Source organism: Mastomys coucha, unplaced genomic scaffold (assembly GCF_008632895.1).
Source record: "Mastomys coucha isolate ucsf_1 unplaced genomic scaffold, UCSF_Mcou_1 pScaffold7, whole genome shotgun sequence".
NCBI classification, from domain to species: Eukaryota; Metazoa; Chordata; class Mammalia; order Rodentia; family Muridae; genus Mastomys; species Mastomys coucha.
In genome coordinates, this window is record NW_022196913.1 from 9234817 (window position 1) to 9254778 (window position 19962).

General features: G+C 43.1%; 2 protein-coding genes across 2 annotated transcripts in view; one reads left to right on the plus strand and one right to left on the minus strand.

The window, feature by feature from the left end:
* The window catches only part of Tubal3 (tubulin alpha like 3), a 6936-nt gene extending 5795 nt beyond the window's left edge, over window positions 1-1141 (plus strand). Inside the window, exon 5 of the mRNA XM_031359480.1 lies at window positions 197-1141. Within this exon, the coding sequence (XP_031215340.1) occupies window positions 197-1141 (945 nt within the window). The remainder of the gene's footprint in view (window positions 1-196) is intronic.
* An 8917-nt stretch (window positions 1142-10058) lies between these two features.
* On the minus strand, window positions 10059-17054 carry Ucn3 (urocortin 3). The gene is made up of 2 exons (XM_031359186.1): window positions 16545-17054; window positions 10059-11028 (listed from the first exon to the last, which is right to left on the minus strand). The coding sequence occupies exon 2, from the start codon at window positions 11020-11022 to the stop codon at window positions 10528-10530; it is 495 nt and encodes a 164-aa protein (XP_031215046.1). The 5' UTR covers window positions 11023-11028; window positions 16545-17054; the 3' UTR covers window positions 10059-10527.
* Between the last annotated feature and the right edge of the window lie 2908 nt (window positions 17055-19962).

Sequence of the window (19962 nt, forward strand, 5' to 3'; positions counted from 1 at the left end):
CCTCCCTCCCTTGTCCCCCCCCTTTCTCTTTTTAAAATGATGCAGCTTCTGAAGCTCAAACTCACACCTGCATGCCTGTAAGGCAAGCACTTTACTGATGGAGCCTTTGCCCTCACCTCCTTTCTGAGTCTTTTGTTCTTGGAAAGCTATGTTTTACCATTATCATCTAGTTAACTGACTGTATTTCCCCCTCCAGGCAGAACAATGCAGTGGTCTTCAGGGATTTTTGATTTACCGCAGTTTTGGAGGAGGCACAGGGTCGGGATTTACATCTCTCTTGATGGAGCGACTCTCTGTAGAGTATGGCAAGAAGACAAAATTGGAGTTCTCTGTCTATCCATCCCCTAGAATCTCCTCTGCTGTGGTAGAACCATACAATGCCGTCCTTACCACCCACTCCACCATAGAATACTCAGACTGTGTCTTCATGGTGGACAATGAGGCTTTGTACAACATCTGTCACCACAAACTTGGTGTTGAACGTCCTTCCTATGCTAGTGTCAATAGGCTGATTGCTCAGGTGTTGTCTTCCATTACTGCTTCCCTGCGTTTTGAAGGACCTCTGAATGTGGACTTAATCGAATTGCAGACCAACCTCGTACCTTATCCACGAATACATTTCCCTATCACAACCCTTGCCCCCATCATCTCCGCTGAAAAGGCGTACCAAGAGAGGCTCTCCGTGTCTGACATCACTGCTTCCTGCTTTGAGCTCTCCAACCAGCTGGTCAAGTGTGATCCCAGGCTTGGGAAGTACATGGCTTGCTGCTTAATGTACAGAGGAGATGTGGTCCCTAAGGATGTAAACGAAGCAATTGCAGCCATGAAATCTAGGACCTCTGTTCAGTTTGTTGATTGGTGTCCAACTGGTTTCAAGGTGGGCATCAATTATCAGCCACCTACCATGGTGCCAGGAGGGGATCTAGCCAGGGTTCAGCGCACTGTGTGTATGCTGAGCAACACCACGGCAATTGTGGAAGCCTGGGCCCACCTGAACCACAAATTTGACCTCATGTATGCCAAGAAGGCATTTGTGCACTGGTATATCACAGAAGGCATGGAGCTTGGGGAGTTTGTAGAGGCCAGGGAAGATCTGGCTGCTCTAGAAAAGGATTACGAAGAAGTGGGTCTGAGTTTCTGATGAAAAGATGACCAGGCAAATGAATGCTGAGTTAAAATCTCAGGTTCTGTCTTTTATATACCTAATGAATAAGAGGAAAGCAAAGCAAAAACCAATCAGCAAAACCCAAAATTCTACATTAAATTAAGTGTATTAATATCAACAATAAAGTAATATTTTCTTGTGTACAGTAGAATTCTCCTCTGCTAACTGAGAGCTCTCTGGGGATTAGGATCACTTGAACTACTGGGTCTCTTCTAGGTAGAGTCATTTTATGTTAGTTCTTATGTCATAGGAAAAGCCTGGCTTTATTCTTTGCCCTCTCTTATTTTAACAAAACAAAACAAAAAACAAAACAAAGCAAAACAAAACATCAAGGGAGTGTGGAACCTTAATGTTTCTGCTTTCCCTTTTCTGTCTTGAAGCAGAAAATACACAGATTAGGAATATTAATATTGCTCCATGATCTATGCATTACCCATTCATTAAATGATAAATGCTTTCAAAATATTTCCTTTTCTTTTTCCAAAGAGTGGGCTTTAAGTCCACAGTTTGCTTTTCAAACAAAACAAAGAAGCAAGCAAACAAACAAGAATACTGTTGGGCACATTTAGAATTTGGTACCTGTTCCTTCTTCAGGTGCCCTGTCCTGGAGGAAGCTGTATTTGTTTTGTATGTGTGTTTGTGGTTTGTGTGTGTGTGTGTGTGTGTGTGTGTGTGTGTGTGTGTGTGCATGTATGTGCATGCCTGTATCTCTGCAGGAGTATGGCATGTGGCCATGTCAAGTGGCAGCCAGAAGCTGATGACAAGTGTCTCTCTCAATCTCTTTCTACTTTGTTTATGGAGGCAGGATCTCTCCATGAAACAAGAGCTTGTTGACTTAGCTAGTCTAGGCTAGGCTTGCTTTCAGGCACTGGAATTACAGGTGGGTAACCATGCCTTCTTTCACTTTATGTGGATACTGGAGGTCTGACCTCTGACCTCTATTCTTCACACTTGTTCACCAAGCACCTTTTCCCCTGGACCATTTCTCCAACCTTAGAAGGCTATTAGTAGTTACTTTTATTATTGTTATGAGAATGGATTAGACAAAAACAACAAAAAAACAAAAAACAAAAAACAAAGGAAGTGGTGGGCTTTGTTGTTGGTTTTTGCTTTTTTTGTTTTTTGTTTTTTTGGCTCATGGTTTGAGGGAATAAAGTCTACAATGCTGCTGTGTTCGGGGTGGGATGGGGAGTTGGGAGGTTGAGGGGAGCATGGCAGCAGGAGTATCTAGCAGCTGGTCACATTGCATCCTCAGTCAGGAAGCAGGGAGACATAAACGACACTGTTTATCGAGATTTCCTTCTCCCCTTCCTCCCATTTCTTGTTCTGGACACACAGCCCCCACACAGGCTACCTTTTCCTCCTCAGCTAAATCTCTTTGGAAATACCAAATACCTGAAGTATGTCTCCTATGTGATCCTAAGATCTAGTCAAGTTGATGGTGACATTTAATTGAAAAAGCATTCTTAAATGTGGCCAGCAGACTGGGTTCCGAACCACTTTAGAGGTTTGATGACGATGTAGATTCTGAACTGGATTAAAGACTGGCCACTAAAGAAAACCTGGGGAACTGGGAGAGATGTAAAGAGGGGGTGGGTGTTTAAAAACCACTTGAGAAATGAATTCTTGGAGAGGGAGAGGGAGGGGAAGGGAGAGGAGAGGGGATGGACAGAGAGAGGGGGAAAGAGGGAGATCTCAATGCTGATGATTAGCTGACATTTTTCTTGTTATTCCAGGGCTGCAGCCCATGGAATGGAGTCACCCATATTTTTGGATGGGTCTTCCAATGCCAATTAACCCTACCTAGAAAATCCCTTATAGATTCAGACATACTGGGAAGTTTGTCTCCTAGGTGACTGGAAATCCTGTTAAGTTGACAACATTTGCTCTCAAAAACATCTTCCCTACTGTCTTAGTTATTGGTCTACTTCTATGAAGTGACACTAAGGCAACTCTCATAAAAGAAAGCATTTAATTGGGGACTTTTCTTACACTTTCAGAGGGTTAGTCCATCATTATCATGGCCAGCAGCAGACAGGCATGTGTTGGAATAGTAGCTAAGGCAGAGAGAGAGAGAAAAACACTAGGCCTAGAGTTGGCTTTTGAAACCTCAATGCTCATCCATAGAGACACATGTCCTCCAACAAGACCATACCTCCTCATCCCTCTCATACTTCTCAAACCATCTGCAGACCAAACATTCAAACACATGAGCCTATGGGGGCCCTTCTCATTCAAACCACCACACCCATCACTCTATTGAAATGATTGTCTTGAACATCCTCAGCTGTGACTTATTGATAAAAACTTGTGACTTTTGTAGCCTTCAGATTCTCACCCTCAGAAAGTATCACTTCATGTAGTGTATCCTTGGATTTCCATGGCCCCAGTTGTTGCTCTTCTGATGTTTGGTATCTCTGCAAACAAGTCCTCTTCTTTCTTCTCCTCCTCCTCCTCTTAATCAGATTTGTTCTTTGGCAGTCTCCTATGACTGTGGCCATGGATTTGGAGTTATTCGCCAGTGTGTTAGGCTCAGCAGTGTGAATACTTGATTGAAGACAATGACTCTCTCCTGGGATTCATCAGTAGTCAATAGCTTAGCAGGGAGTCTTTCTCTGATCCCAGACTGACAGGGCCCTGTCTTGTGTAGGCCCAACCACAGCTAATACGAATTCCTGATTCCAATGTGCCTGTGTCACTGAATGTGGATAGCACTCCAGAGCCCTTCTCCTTATCTTCCTGCCCCCTCATCTGAGGTGTTCCCTGAGCCTTAAAAGGGATGGTCTTGTTTATATATACAAATGTCTTGTTTAGAGCTGAGGGTTCCATCAGTAGACACTACTTCGGCACTGTCTTGCCCCAGTGGAGACATTTTTGGCTCTCTCCTGTTATTTATCTCACAGACGCACGACCTGAAGTGTGGTGAGTACACATGCTTCTTATCTCTAAGTTTTCTCGGTTAAGTCTTACAATGAACATCCTACTTTCTAGACAAGTTCTCCAAGATGCTTTTGGTACATTTAAATAATCTATTATAAAAATGTGTTATTTTCCTGAAATGTGTTCCTCCTTTAGTGATCTCTGTGTCTGTGCCTTTATTTCCCCATGGAAGCAGATTCTAAGCAACAATTATTTTTATCTTACAACCTTTCCCAGTTTCTTGTATTCTACATAGAACCGGCTACAGTGGATTCTACATGTTTAATTTTCCCAGAGTCCATTTCTTCCTTTTTAGTCATTAAATCCTCTCCTCTTAACAGCTTTTCTGTCTTCTGTCTGTCTTCCTCCCACTGTCCCATGACCGAGCATTCTGAAGCACAGCCCCAGGTTCTAATGTCTCACTAATTTTTATTATATATACATTGTAGCATCTTTAGATATACCAGAAGAGGGCATCAGATCCCATCACAGATGGTTGTGAGACACCTTGTGGTTCCTGGAAATTGAACTCAGGACCCCTGGAAGAGTAGTCGGTGCTCTTAACTGTTGAGCCATTTCTCCAGCCTGACTCCCTATTCTTTTAGACATAAGGTATAAACTTCTGAAAATGATGGGTATAGTCTTTCCAAAATCATACCAACTACAGTTCCACTCCTACCTGTCATAGTGGTATCACAAAATCCAACCAAGACAGTCTCTGTCATTTTCCAGAATATACTCAGCCTATGGCCAGTGATGTAATTCACAGGTCACTTGTTCCCTGAAACCTTGGAACCTTCCTGTCCTTTATGAATTACCAGAGCAATTTGGGGCTTTCATTCATCCCCACCCAGGATTTAGGGATAGCTGTGCTATGGCTATAGAATTTCTCTCTAAATTAAAATGTGGTATTAAGTAGTAAATGATGATTTTTCCCTTTGCATATCCTATGTAGTGTTTTACAGTTTTAGTAGGCCTTTTTTTAAAGCTAAAACTTATTACGTTCTTTAATGTACCTTTGTTAGCTCTTTTTCTTTAGCCACTAGAGGGCATTGGTGAAGTACATTCTTTTGCCCACGCACAACACATTTGTAGATTTTGTTTTATTTTAAAAATTAACAACTTCATAATATTCAAGTGAAACTGTTTCTTAAATTTTAAAATAAACCTTGTGACTCCCACTCTTTGTAAGTCCAGTTTTTCTTTTTTTTCATGTGTATATGTGAGGTGTGTGTGCATGTATACGTGGGGAAGCATAAATGTTCATAAGCATATGTGCCCATGTGTGCACAAGTGTGTGGAGGCCAGGTGCTGAACTAGGTGTGCACCTTCCTTCATCACTCTCTTCATCGTTTGCTGAGGTAAGATCTCCAAGATGAGCTCAGGGCTTGCTAGTATAACACCCAGCTTGCTCTGTGATCCCCGTCTTTCTTTGAATGCTGAGATTACAGGAACTGCTACATGTGCCCAGCATTTCAGTGAGGCAAACCTACACACTTATTTTTACAGGATCCACATACATTGTTGGTACTGTTTTTATACTTCAATCAATGGTGTTAAATATTTGAGATTGACTATGAATTTAATATATTCCATTTCTTTTAAGGACTATAGTAGTATGACAAACTCTTCCACAAACCCTTAGTTATACTTTTTAAATTTAAACTATAAGTACCCTAGTTATCCTTAACTATCTAGAGAACACTCATAAACTAGAAAAATCTTTACTCAACATGACAAGCTTTAACTTATTTATGAAATGTTCTTATTTCAATTACAAGTTAAAGGGCTTAATGTAATTCTTCTAAGCCATATGCTCTTAACTTTTGCAAACACTGTAGTTTAAAGTCAAATGTGTACAACCTCTTTATACCTAAGAGGCTTGAGACATCATTTAATTTGTTAATCACTTATGCACCATATGATTATCCTTAGCCTAGCTACTGGGAATCCAACACTGAACAACATAATCCTTGTTCTCACAGAGAGTAGACTGTAGTGAAGGTGGAGAGTGAAAGTAATAAACTGAATATAAGTCTGTTAGAAGGCCAACAAGATGGCTCAGCTGGCCAGGATGTTCGCTGCCAAGCCCTATGACATGAGTTCAATCCATGGGAACTACATAGGGGAAGAAGAGAAGAGAATGGCTCTTGTAAGTTGGCCTCTATTGTCCATATTTGTGCTGTGACATCACATGCTTGTGTGTGCACATGCACACAATCAATAAAATGTAATTTAACTGTGAATAATAAATGCAGTATAATAAATGGATTCCACCCAACTGTGTGTTCTCAATACCTTCTTGTTTGTCCATGCCACAGCTGCAGGGTTCTGATCCAGACATGGCCCTCTAATATTCCCTAAGACATGATCAACCAAAACCTACTCACAGAGGGGAGGTCTGAAACCTTGGCTCACTTCTGCATTGATCAGTAATTTTATCCTACTTGATTGTAGAGAACCTAAGTGACCCCCTTGAAACCATTACCCCTAAGAGGGCACATGGCCATTATTACAGTGACACAGTTTCTCTGCGAGTTCTCAAACACTGGGTAATACGTGAGGCTCCCTCACCAGATAGTTCAATTGTTCGTGCACATCCGTGTTACAGAATAATTCAAAACTGTGTCCTAGGAAAATGGCAAATTATTATCTGTCTAGAGCTCATGGAAGTTCCCTGAACAGTGTTTAATTCTTGTGTGCTCAAAGCTCCCTTTGTGTCACTTACTGATTACCATGGCTGCTAAAGTAGTTAAATGCTCTTTAGTCGTAGCAGCTCACCACTGAGCTGAACTGCTATGGTCTTGGGCTTGGCAAGGCTATTCCTCACCTGTGCGTTAGCTCCCCTCTGATTGGGGAGAAATCAGGAGGACCAAGGGACTTCCTCTGGCAGTGATTGATGGCTGTCCTCCAAAGTTACCAGCACAAAGTGAATTGGGCGTGTTAGAGAAAAGTGATGGTGGTCCTTGGATATGGCCAACTCTAACCTCCCATGCACTGGAGGTATTATGGCTAATTTATTTAGAGGTACTATTTAATCTCCAGTCAGGGATGGTGTGTTCAGACAGGCAGAACTGTTGTATGGAAGCTCTCTGAAAGGAAACTTTTTGTTTTATCTTTTCTCAGTGATGAGTTTCAGATTTGGACAACCATGCTAGTTCATGAATTATCTGCACATTTTCATCATCTGTGAACTCACATGCTGGGGACATACTATTAACACCCAGATTTATAGGAGGCTTCTTTTGTAATGCTTTCACATTTGCAGCTCATTAAGATCTTAGCTCTGTGAGGTGGAGGATAGCTGGTGTTTCTAGTGCTTGCAGTACTGATTAAGAGAGTTCATGAGCAGATGAGTGTGACTCTGCCAATCATAGCAGGGACACCTTGGTTCTCATTTTAATGTCTTCAAGTTCTGTCTCCAAAACTGACAAAACAACCTACAGACCTTGGAATATACTCATTAGAATTAAGTAAGATAATACTTAGATGCTTAGCAGGCCTGGTTTCAGGGACACTAGTGATTTTACAAGATTTTCTCATGCACTTGTAATATGCAGAAAAATTAATTTTCCTGTGCTTGAATTATTAATCTAAGGAGATAGGGAATTTAAAATTTAAAAATATTTAAGGTTTAAAATTTTCTGTAATGTTTACAAAAGAATGATTATTAAATTAAGGAACACAAAACTTCATAATTTTACTGTATATTGCTAAATTCTCTCTCTGACTTGCAGGAATGTTGGCAAATAATGTAGGCTGTTAAAATCACCCATGTAGTGTGTTGTGAAACTTACAGTCTTTTGCCCATATGAGAGATGAGAACATTATACGTGGTAGTTGTAATAGTGTAGCTGTTATGAAGTTGAACCTTTTCATAGCTCATTTGTCTTTGCACATGTGTATGTGCTCATGTGATCTGTCATGTCCTTGCTTTTCTTTTGGACTTGTCTCTGTTAATTTTTTTTAAAGTAGCTCTTTATATATTTGATCAGAAAGCTTTGTAACTTTTGCATGAGTGGCAAACATTTGTTTCTATTCTACCTTCCTCCCTCCCTCCCTCCCTCCTCCCCTCCCTCTCTCCCTCCCTCTCTCTCTCTCTCTCTCTGTCTGTCTTCCTGTCTCCGTCTTTCTCTCTCTCTCTGTGTACTGAACCTCAATCAAGGGCCATGCAAACAATTAGGCAAATGTGTACCATTGAACTACACACAAGCTTCATTTTTAAAAAATGCTATTTATTTATTTATTTATTTATTTATTTATTTATATATTTTTTTTTTGAGACAGGGTTTCTCTGTATAGCTCTGGCTGTCTTGGAACTCACTCCGTAGACCAGGATGTCCTCGAACTCAGAAATCTACCTGCCTCTGCCTCCCCCCCCCCAAAATGCCTTTTATAAGACAGGGTTTCTCTGTGTAGCAGCCATGGTTGTCCTGGAACTTGCTTTGTAGTCCAGGCTGGCCTCAAACTCACAGAGATCCATTTGCTTCTGCCTCCCAAGTGCTGGGATTAAAAGTGTGTGCTAACACACCTAGTTCCCTAGCTTCATTTTTATTTTGACTTTACCTTGATGCTGATGAGCATGGTGTATGTGTGTGTGTGTGTCTTGGGTTGGGTTGCATTTATCAATGGTTTGTCACTGTGTAGAGGTCAATAGGACCATGGTTTCTTTTCTGGGAATCTTGCTCTTGAGTCTTGCTGCTAGGAGACCAGAGTTCTTAGTGTGGTCCAGTTTTAGAAGAATTTTGTCCATACTAAATATTCTTATCTTTGGATTCTTCATATGAATCCATGAATATGTATGTAATTTTACACAACTGCCCTCCCTCTCAAGTTCATCACTGGTAGCATTGTAGTGTCATTGGCTTCTTTCCAAATTTGCTTCTGTTCATTCATTTAGTTTATTGGCTTTCGGAAAGCAGAAGCCACCCCTTGCAGCAGAGAGACATCTGGATCTGCTGCAGTGTCCTGTACTATATTGGGTAGGTATGTGGGTTCAGAGATTTCAGTGAAGGGGTCAGAGAGATGGTTCAGTGGGTAAAGTACTTGCCACGTGTGATAGTTGGATTTAGAATGGCTCACAAGCTCATATGTTTGAATACTTGGTTTCTAGTTCGTGGAACTGTTTGGGAAGGATTAGGAGGCATATCCTTATTGGAAAAGGTTTGTCACTGGGGGCAAGCTTTGAGGTTTCAAAACATGCCATTTTGCCATCCCCCTCTCTGCCTTCTGGCCATGTCTCAAGTCCTCCAAAACTGTAAGCACAAAATAAATACTGTCTTTCATAATTTGCCATGGCCATAGTGTCTTTTCACAGCAGTAGAAAAAAATTAAGACACTATGCAAACTTAAGTATAAGTGTTTGGATGCCCACTATCTCTATATATAGCTAGGGGGTGAGGGATGTGCGCGGTGGGATTTCTATAATTCTAGATTCTGGGATGGGGAAGACAGAGCATCCCTGGAGTAATCTAGATAGCAACACTACCTGAATTGGTGAGCTATAGTTCAAGTAAGAGACCCTGCCTCAATGTATAAAGATGGGGGTTTATCCAGGAAGACAACTACATAACTACATCAGCTTCTGTCTTCAACATGCAGGCACACCCATCAACACACAGGTGCCCCCCCCACAATGCTAACATGCTTACACATACACATGCATACCGCACACATATCCCAAGGGGGGAAATCTGTGGCTCCATGCTTCCTGCCTGGAGCATGTTACAGCTTCCTGCTCTTCCATAGCCCTGATGCCCTCTCAGAAACAAATCCTAAATTATGGTCCCTTTGTGGTCTTACAGAGACTGCTTGAGATAGAACCACGAAAGCTGACCAACTCTGTCTTTCCTTTCTTTTTGGGGGATGCTGCTCCTTGAAGGGACTGGGAATTCACCCACTTGCAACATCTCTCGTTAGCCTTTCCTGTTCTAAGATTAGAGTTTGATGAAAGAAAAGCAGAGACAAGCACACGTTCAAGAAGCCACTGACTTTAATCCAGATGAGGAAGTTGGGGAGGTATTTGGTATCAAGAGGGTGAGCTGTGCATCTCCCTGTCTCTGCCAAGGCTCAGACCAACGTGGAACATGGAAGGAGCCTGAAAACTCTCTCTTCAGACATGGGGATACCAGGGAGGACAGGAGGGGCACTGCATGAACTTGTCTGTTGCCACAGGGAACCAGAAAGCAGACAGAGGATATGGGGAGAGATGTTAACCTCCATTGTGGGCACAGGCTGAGCAATACTGCGCTTGAATGTATATGTACAGAGAAGGGAAACCAGACTGGAAGTAAGAGAGGATCAGAGAGTCAGAGAGGCACAGCAGTGGAGCAGCCTGTGAAAATGGACTGTCCTTTGAAATTCGAGGGCACGTTCTCAGTTTTCCTCACCCTCCACTCTGGGGCTCTTGTCTCGATGTGTCCCCCTCCTGCCTGGGCTTTGGTCTACTTCTTCTTCCCAATCTGCGCCATGAGCTGAGCATTGGCTGCTGCCTTGGCTCTTAGATTCTTGGCCTTGTCGATGTTGAAGAGGATGTTCATGATGTTGGTGGGAACGTCAAGGGACAGGGTGAACTTGGTGCCCCGGTCGCTTTTGGCCTTGTCTGGGTACAGCTTCCCTTTGTGCTGCGCTTGGGGTTGGTATCTGTACCGGGTGCTTCCAGCTCCATTCCCACCCGCGGCTCCTGAGAAAGTTCTTTTGTTCTTGACATGTTTTTGTTCTTCCTCTTCTTCTCCTGAAGGATCTCGTGTGGGCAGGTGGCCAAAGCTCTTCTTGCTCAGCATGGGCACATCCTCCAGCTTGTTCTTCTTGGCCTCAGACAGGGCTGTGTTGAGGCAGCTGAAGACTGGTCCAGCGTTGTAGAACTTGTGGGAGAGGCTTGTCCTTGGGCCTCCTAGGAGCAGCAGCAGAAGGAGCAGGAAGTAAGTGGGCATCAGCATCGCTCCCTATAGTAGAAAAGAAGGATGTGAAACTAGGTGTGAGAGGCACTTAGGTCTGAGGAGGACATGGGGTACATAGTCCGATAGAGTATTTATTGCTAACGATCGTCTGGGAGGTTTCTTTTCTTTTTTGGTGGAAGAGGTGGTTTGGCTTTTTTTTTTTTTTTCGTTATTTTATTTACTTATATTTCAAATGTTATCCTCCTTCCTGGTTTCCCCTCCGTAACCCCCCTATCCCAACACCCCTCCCCCAGCTTCTATGAGTGAGCTCCCCCACCACCTACCTACCGGCTCCCGCCTCACCACCCTAGCATTCCCCTACATTAGGGCATCGAGTCTCCACAGGACCAAGAGCTTCCTTCTGGGAGGTTTCTCAAGGTTGATCCTCAGACAAACAGCATCAGCATCTCCTGGAAATTTGTTTCAACTGCAAACTGTTCTACAACCAGCGAATCAAAATGAAGGGACCAACAATCTGTGTTTTAACACACCCTTCTGGCATTTCTGGATATGTACTGGCTCCTGAAAGCTTCTGTGTTTTAACACACCCTTCTGGCATTTCTGGATATGTGCTGGCTCCTGAAAGCTTCTGTGTTTAACACACCCTTCTGGCATTTCTGGATATGTACTGGCTCCTGAAAGCTTCTGTGTTTAACACACCCTTCTGGCATTTCTGGATATGTACTGGCTCCTGAAAGCTCGTGGATTTGAATACTTGCTTGGTCTCTGGATAGAGGTACTTTTGGGAATTTCTGGAAACTCAGAAGGTGGAGAAACTAAGTCACTGGGGGATGGGAGTGCTCCTAGAAGGTATGTCACCCCTGGAAGCTCCTCTATTCTGCTGTGCCATGATGGGCTGAGGCATCTGGGACTGTGAGACAAAATAAGCCTTTCTTCCCTGAAGTTGCCCACATCAGGTATTTTATCAGAGCAATGCAGACCAGTGAACCGCCTATTAGTAGTGATGGTCTCTACAGTCTGGGAGTTTGCCAGTCTGGCATTTCTAGCTTGTTTAATTTAGCTTTGCTACTGCCCCTCCCCAAAGCTAATTACACATGTACTAAGTGAATATGTGGCCACCTTCCTGGTGTTCAAAATTAGTCGCCTGTGCTTGTCCTTCAGAACAATTGGCAGAAATGTGTGGGGGTCTGGGGGAAGGAGGAGGTGGAAGTGAAGGGAGGGGGAAACTGTGGTTGGCATGTATTGCATGAAAGAAAAATCTATTTTCAATAAAAATGCAAGATATATTCTGTAAGCAAACCAACACAGGGATTCTGCTGAGCATACAGCAGTGAGAAAGGCTATCCTGTTATCTGCAGGTATGGTGTTTCACGCCAGGGGACATGTAATCAGAAGCCTGGGTTCTAAACTCACCTTAGTGCCTATGCGACCTTGGCCATGCCCTTTCCCATACATGAGTAGGAGTGGGCTCAAGGCAATCTCAGACTTCCTTTGGCTGTAGAAACAAACCCTGCTCTTTAGCTCAGGTTGGTATGGAACTCAGGATGTAGCCTGGGCTAGCCTCAAACTCCTGCTATAGACCTCCTGCTTCAGACTCCCAAGTACTGGGAAAATATGCCAAAGCCACCAGACCCAGCTCACACTGCCATTGTGCCTGAGTTCAGTTCTCTCAAGAAACCTCTATGTCCCACAGACATTCCTCACAAACACATTCACACTTATGCATTTATATAATGCACACAGATTCATGCATCTACATGCATGTACACATACACATACATGCACACACACACACATATGCACATACAACCCCACCTTGCACTAATTGTAGTTTCCTATAAAAGCTCCTTCTTTCCTAGATGTACATTGTAGCTGCCACTTTGCTTTCCTTTTAACTTACTTATTTGCTTCTTTGCTTATTTATTTGCTTATTTTTTAGTATCATAAGCTTTTGATGAAAACATGAAATATTTTTATCAAAAATATTTTATAGTATTTCATGACAAACAACCATGAACCTTGCTTTAAAGAATCTGAATATATACACAGGGCAGCTATGAGTTTGTCACAGGCTTTAGTGACAGCACACACTTCAGAATGAGACAGAAATTGGCTCAGATTCCATCTGGTCCTTTGTCTGAAAGCCTCATGCAGATTCCTTAGCCCTGTGAAATTCAGTGTCCTCATTGGGCAAATAGGGTGACCATACTTTCTCACAAAGGCTAAGCGATGAACTAAAGTTAAATGGCCAATATGTGAAAGTGTGTGGTCTAGCCACATACTCTCTAGGCTGGTTCATCACGGAGCTGGCTATACTCTGAGTGAATGTGCATCCATGAGGGGACTCTAGCGCACACAGCGCCTTGACGTCCACATCCTTCCTATACTGTGAGGCTTACTCCACTTGCTCTCCCTAAAAAGTGCTGCAACACAGGGACCAGCTTAGAGTTTTATACAAGAATCACAAATATTGCTGAAAATGCAATGTATTTTGTATACAAGTCCATCTTGGGACTGACCCTACCCCTACTGGCTGCTCCTTCAGTTTGAACTAAGCCCTGAATTTACAAGCCAGCACCTTAAAGACCTAGGCCATTTTGAATTCTATATTTCTTTGGCCTTTCCAATCCTTCTGCAATGTGCCAGGCTTTTGTGATGTGGAGATTTTCTCTCTCTGTGGTTCCTTGGGGCTCTTGAGAACCTTGGTAGTAGCAGAGAGAGCCAGCAGAGCCTTATTATACTAAATCATATTTTAAATAAATATTTGTTATAAAACTGGCATTCGGATTAGCGTTCAGGCACTTAAGGAGATTAATTTTCCCTAAGGTGGGAATACATAGTTTTCCATTCTCTTTTTAGATGTACTGTCTGTGTAGATGTTCCTGAGGGGAAACATGTTCTCTGAGGCACAGGGCTTTTGTTGTTGTCTTTCTTACTTTGAAGTCACACATATGTGTTTCTGCATACATTTGTGCAGAAAACAGTTCTGCAAAATTACTGTCTACAGTTTTCCCAGGAAAAGTTTTCAAAAGTTTCCTTTCTTGCTATGACCTGGTCTCCCTAGAACCCCTGCTGTATAGGTTTACCTATGGATTTGTGTCCTGCTCATTTCAATTTCACAAGTAATTGACTCTGGGCTAAGAGGTGAGAGAGAGAGACAGGGAGAGACAGAGAGAGACAGTGAGACAGAGACAGACAGAGAGAGAGAGAGACAGAGACAGAGGCAGAGAGAGAGAAAGAGAGGAGAATATGTTATTTTGTTACTCTTTAAACCACATGTTTCCATCAGAGAAGAAAGTCATCATGGAAAAGCGGCTATTGATGTCTCAGTGGTACATAATATGTGTCTGCAAGTAAATGTCCTATATGGGATTCTGTGGACTCTAGGTTCTCGCATATGCATATGAGAGTGTGGGTGTTTTGAGTGACAAAGAAACGTCAGCTTTGGCACTGATGAAAAGTTGTAAAGCAAAGACCATTACCCAGACCTATTGCTCTATAGAGGAGCCTAGACTTTAGCCATATAGTGTCTAACATATAAGGGCTCTTTACCACTCTAGGTATTTTTACCATCAAAGTAATGGTAGGACTGGGAGACAGCCTCACATTTCTCTTCAGGACTTTTCTTGTAATGATTTATTTATATCTCTCTGAGGGTTATAAAATCAAAGGAAAAATGCTCATTTTCAGGTATAGTGCCACATGCCTATACTGTCAATACTGGGAGGCAGAGATAGGGCAGTCAGAGATGAAGGCCATACTTGGTCGCATAGGGACCAAGTATGCAAGCAACCCAAGACAATGTGTGACTCTGCTTTGAAAAGCTGAAATAAACAAATAAACTAAAGCAAAACTACAAAAGAGATGCCGACATTCCCTAGGTGATTCATAATTCTTTCATAACAAATTTCTCTGTTAACTTTTTCAGGACCATTTTACCTCAACTGAAACAATACAAAATTTCAAGGCATCCTTATTACTTCCTATGGAATTGCCAAGCCACATTTAGTTAAATTTAGGAAGCCAAATCCGTCAACCTATATTTTTCTTTTCAGGTGTCTGAACTCTTTGGGGTTACTTTAGTAGTACTTTGCTATGGAGGCTTTAAAGAGATACGATCACTTTTGACAACTACAACAGAGTCAAGCTTAAAATATGAGGTAATGAAGGATCCAGCCAGGTTTAAAATAAAACAAAACAAAACAAAACAAAAAACAAAAACAAAAACACAGGACACAGAAGCCATGGATTTAGCAGCTTCCCAAGTGTAGCAGCAATGACAGAGCTGGACCTCTGGGGCCCATGTCTGCAAACAGATAAGAAACTCAACTAAGAAATGAGCCAGTTAAAACCTTTCTAGGAAACCACACTGCAGAACTTAGGGAACTCTAAACATTTCAAGAATTATAGGATGAAGCTTTTTGAAATATTTTAGTTTTGGGAGAGTTTGTGTGGAACACTCCCCAGCTTAGATCTGAAGCCGAGAAACTCCTCCTGAATGTAAAAAGTGAGGGCTTATGCAAGATCCCCTGTTCTCTTCCCCTGAAGATGGAGGGTAGACCAGTCATGGGTGTATCTTAATTATTCCATTCCTAGAAGAGGTTTGTTTGTTTGTTCGTTCATTCATTCATTCATTCATTCATTCATTCATTCATTCATTCTACTTATTTATTCATTCTTATATAGCTGTGTTTAGAAGGAATACAGCAAATAGAATTCTCAGGAAAATTGAACATAAAAGGTGACGTGAGACATCCGTCTATGTGCTCCCGATCCCTAGCTCTCACAGGTGGAAGTTGTTGTAGCCACTGGAATCCCCCAACACCACCCCTGCCCCCCAACATTTCCAGCATTGCAAGCTGGAAAGGATTCAGAGCTGGGAGAATTCTTCACCTTTCTTGTTGCATTGGGTTAGCATCTTAAGCTCTTAGGGTTGTTGTAGTGCCTGCCTCCCTGGGCCTCTTGCAAAAGCCAGGCCAGGGAAGGAAAGGAGATGCCACAGGTGAGAAGCACACACAAGTAGACAGGAGATCCATACATCCTTGCTGCTCTGAGGCAGTGTGGAATATGGGCCTCTAGTTTCTGAGCCCTGGTATCCCCACCTAGTTGTAAAGTATCACCAAGGATGGCTTTTTGTGTTCATGGACAGACTGTACTCAGAGACAAGAGGTGTGTGTGTGTGTGTGTGTGTGTGTGTGTGTGAGAGAGAGAGAGAGAGAGAGAGAGAGAGAGAGAGAGAGAGAGAGAAAGAGAGAGACAGAGACAGAGACAGAGACAGAGAGAGAGGGAGAGAAACATTGCATTAGATCTGCCACTTCTTCAAAGCAGGTCTCCGTATACTAACACAGGAATGATCATTTTGCTCTCTGAGTAATTTCTCCCTGGTGTCTCTGGTATCAATTTCTGCCAATTTAAAACAAGCCTGGCTATGGAATTCAGCACTCCTTTCCCTTGAGTTCCCACCGAGGGCTGCTGACAACTCAGCTGTCTAGTAGGCAGCCAGCCCTCGTTGAGAGAAAATCCATTTACGATCCATAAGTCAGTCCCGAGGATAACCTTACCTGTAAGTGGACTTTGCTCTGAAGTGAAGATGCTCAGGGAGAGGGGCCCAGCTTCCGGGCCAGGAGGGCTGCTCCCGGCAGGTCCTCTGAACTTCTGACCGTTCAGGGTCGCAGCTTTGTCTTCTCTGGTACTGGTCGTAGTGGGCTGTGATAGCTCCTCTCTATGGAAACCGCTCCACTCCCCTGTGCATATATGTAAAAGTGACAGATCACAGGGTGGATTGTAATGCCAGATATAGTGTCTACATTAGGATGAGATTTCATTTAAAATACAACTAGAGCCGGCTGTGCACGTCACAGAGATGACAGGTACTCAGGAGACTGGAACCCCTCCTGCCTCTCCCTCCTCTAGTCACCTCCTTCTTCCCCTCCTGCCCTTGCAACTCGCTTCATTAATTAAAGACGAAAGAAAACAAATAACAACAGAACCCAAACCACAGGTAAGCTAAGTGTCTTTGGACAGAGTTTCATTACTGGTTTTAATTCCAGCTAATTCTAGCCAGCTCTTCTAACCTCTCCCTCCTGCTCACCCTCCCATTGGAAATCTGGGGCTCCAAACTGCTTTGCAAGCAGAGAAGATGGGTTTGGACTTCATCTGTTGCCTTGTCCTTTTGCAAGATCTGACAGCAGCGTTAGCTGGCTCCTCATACAGCTCATTATCACTGGGTGCTCGTCAAATACTTCTGAGTCCAGAGGTTTGTAATAGGAAATCACTTGAATTTTACTAGTCTGTGAACACAGTATTTACTGGATACCTACTGTGTGCCAGGCACATTTTTCAGACTCTGGGGGAATTCAGTGATAAGGAAGTTGGGGCTGGTATAGAAAAGAGCTTGAGATAGATGAGAGAGAGAGAGAGAGAGAGAGAGAGAGAGAGAGAGAGAGAGAGAGAGAGAGAGAGAGAGAGAGAGAGAGAGAGAAACATAATTATCAATTGGCAAATACCTTACTTTAGAAAGGAGCAGATGTAAGCACTTGAGAGTTCCTTATGCTCAGTGAGAGGAGAGGAGGAGGTGTGCACAGAGTAGGTCAGTGGCCTGCTGTAGACAGAGCTGAGGGACAGAGATAGCTGGGAAGGAGCCAGGCAAAAGGAAGCCAGGTCTGGCCCACATTTAGAAGTGCTCTGAAAACCCGTTTAAAGAACAAACACCACTTAATATGTCCTAGAAGATTCAAAGGAGGCAGAGTCCATACAGGCGACTCCTAGTTCATAGAGGAGGAAACCAAAGTCATGAGAAATCGCTTGCTGGTACCACGTAGGCTTAGAACCAGCCTTATAGTAGGCACAGTGCCATTTCTAACCCACTTTAGACTCTGGGCTGAGAAGAATTTTTAAAGAGCCATGGGACTGGCTGGGTCTCCGTGGTCTTCATGTCAAAGCCAGTGCCCCTAGCCCAGGTGACTGTTCCTTTCTTGAAATTCTAGGCGAAGAACTAGGTGGACTTCTTAGATAATCAAGGCTCTTCAATGTCCATAAATCTTTTCAGGAAAAAGTAAAGAAGAAGGTCAAGGTATGCAGTCTCTTCTAACACTCTTTCTTTATGAGATATGAAATTAAGGGATGGGGTGTAGCTCAGTGATAGAGCACAAAGCCCCGGGTCCTATCCACCAGTAGGACAAGTTTAAGAGCCATATGAAACTGAATCCCTTTTCCCAAGAGGTGTCTAGGCTGGGATTTTCCAGAGGTCAGAGGTAAAGTGTAACTAGATTTGTGTTTGATTCAAATCTGCCAGTTCTATCATCAATTAATTAATTAGTATATACTAGTCTGGGAGAAGGTTTTTTGTTTGTTTGTTTGTTTGTTTTACTAGGAAGCCAGGAGACTCAGGCAGATGGAGGGTAGGTGGCTAGAAACTTGAACTTCAGTCATTTCTCTTTCATGAGCTCTGGTATGGCAGGGAGGAGGACTGAATCTGAAGATTGGAACATGGGTGCATGCCGATCAGGATGTCTCAACCTTGGTTGTACTGACATTTCGGTCAGACAGACCCATGATGTGGCAATCTTTACAGAGCCCAGTAGGATATTCAGCAGCATCTGCCTCTTCTGTTCTCAGTGGTAACAAAACCACCCATCTACACACCATTTGTGATGACCAAAACAGCCTGGGGAGAGGAGACACTAAACCTTGGCTACTTTTCTTTTCTTTCTTTTACTTTTTTTTTTTTTATGTGAGTTCATTGTAGCTGTCTTCAGACACACCAGAAGAGGGAATCAGATCCCATTATAGATGGTTTTGAGCCACGATGTGGTTGCTGGGAATTGAACTCAGGAATTCTAGAAGAACAATCAGTGCTCTTACCACTGAACCACCTCTCTAGCCCTACTATTTCTTTTTTTTTTTTTAAAAAACAACTTTTTATTGATTCTTTGTGAATTTCACCTCATACACATCAATCCCACTCATCTCCTCACCCTTTCAATTCTGCTCTTGCTATCTCTTCCTTAAAAATAAAATAAAAAACAAAACAAAAATAAATAAAAAAAAATAAAACAAAGCAAACCAACCAACCAACCAACCAAAAGCATCTTGCCATGGAAGTGTGTCACTGTATGTCATACAGTATACCCATTTGTCCATGCACCTTTACTTGCAAATGTTTATTGCAACGAGTCATTGGTCTGGTTCAAGACCTCTGGCTTCTGCTACACTATTGTCTTAGTCAGGGTGCTGTGAACAGATATCATGACCAAGGCAACTCTTATAAGGACAACATTTAATTGGGGCTGGCTTACAGGTTCAGAGGTTCAGTCCATAATCATTAAGATGGGAGCATGGCAGCATCCAGGCAGGCATGGTGCAGGAGGAGCTGAGAGTTCTACATCTTCATCTGAAGGCTGCTAGTGGAAGACTGACTTCCAAGCAGCTAGGATGATTAATTAGCCCACACCCACAGTGACACACCTACTCCAACAGGACCACACCTTCTGATACTGCTACTCCCTGGGCTAAGTACATACTATCAATACTGGATCCTCACTGGGGGATACTGGGACCCCTGTCAAATATCTGCTTGTTGCTCTGTATCATGGAGGTCCTGCAGCTTTGGACTTGCTGGGCTGGCTCTTTCCCATGCTCCAGCAGTTCAGAGAGAGGGTAGATGTTGGGGTGGTCAGCCTGCCAGCTCTCCCATATCCCACCACCAGGGCGAGCTCCCGAGCACTGCCCTGGCTAGCTTACTCAATGCCACAGTCAGCAAGGGACCTCTATTTTGCTGCCTAGATGAGGTGAAGGGTCTGCTCCCCTGAGTTCTGCAGCCAGCAATGGGTGGAGCCAATTCTCCTGCTCTCATGACCCTGGGCTAGCTCTCCTGCCTACCTCAGACAGAGAGAGGCAAGGGAGACTTCTATGGGGACTTCTTTTCTTATGAATTTGTCCTGCTTCCTCTGGACTTCCCAGAAACCCTCCTGCCTTGAA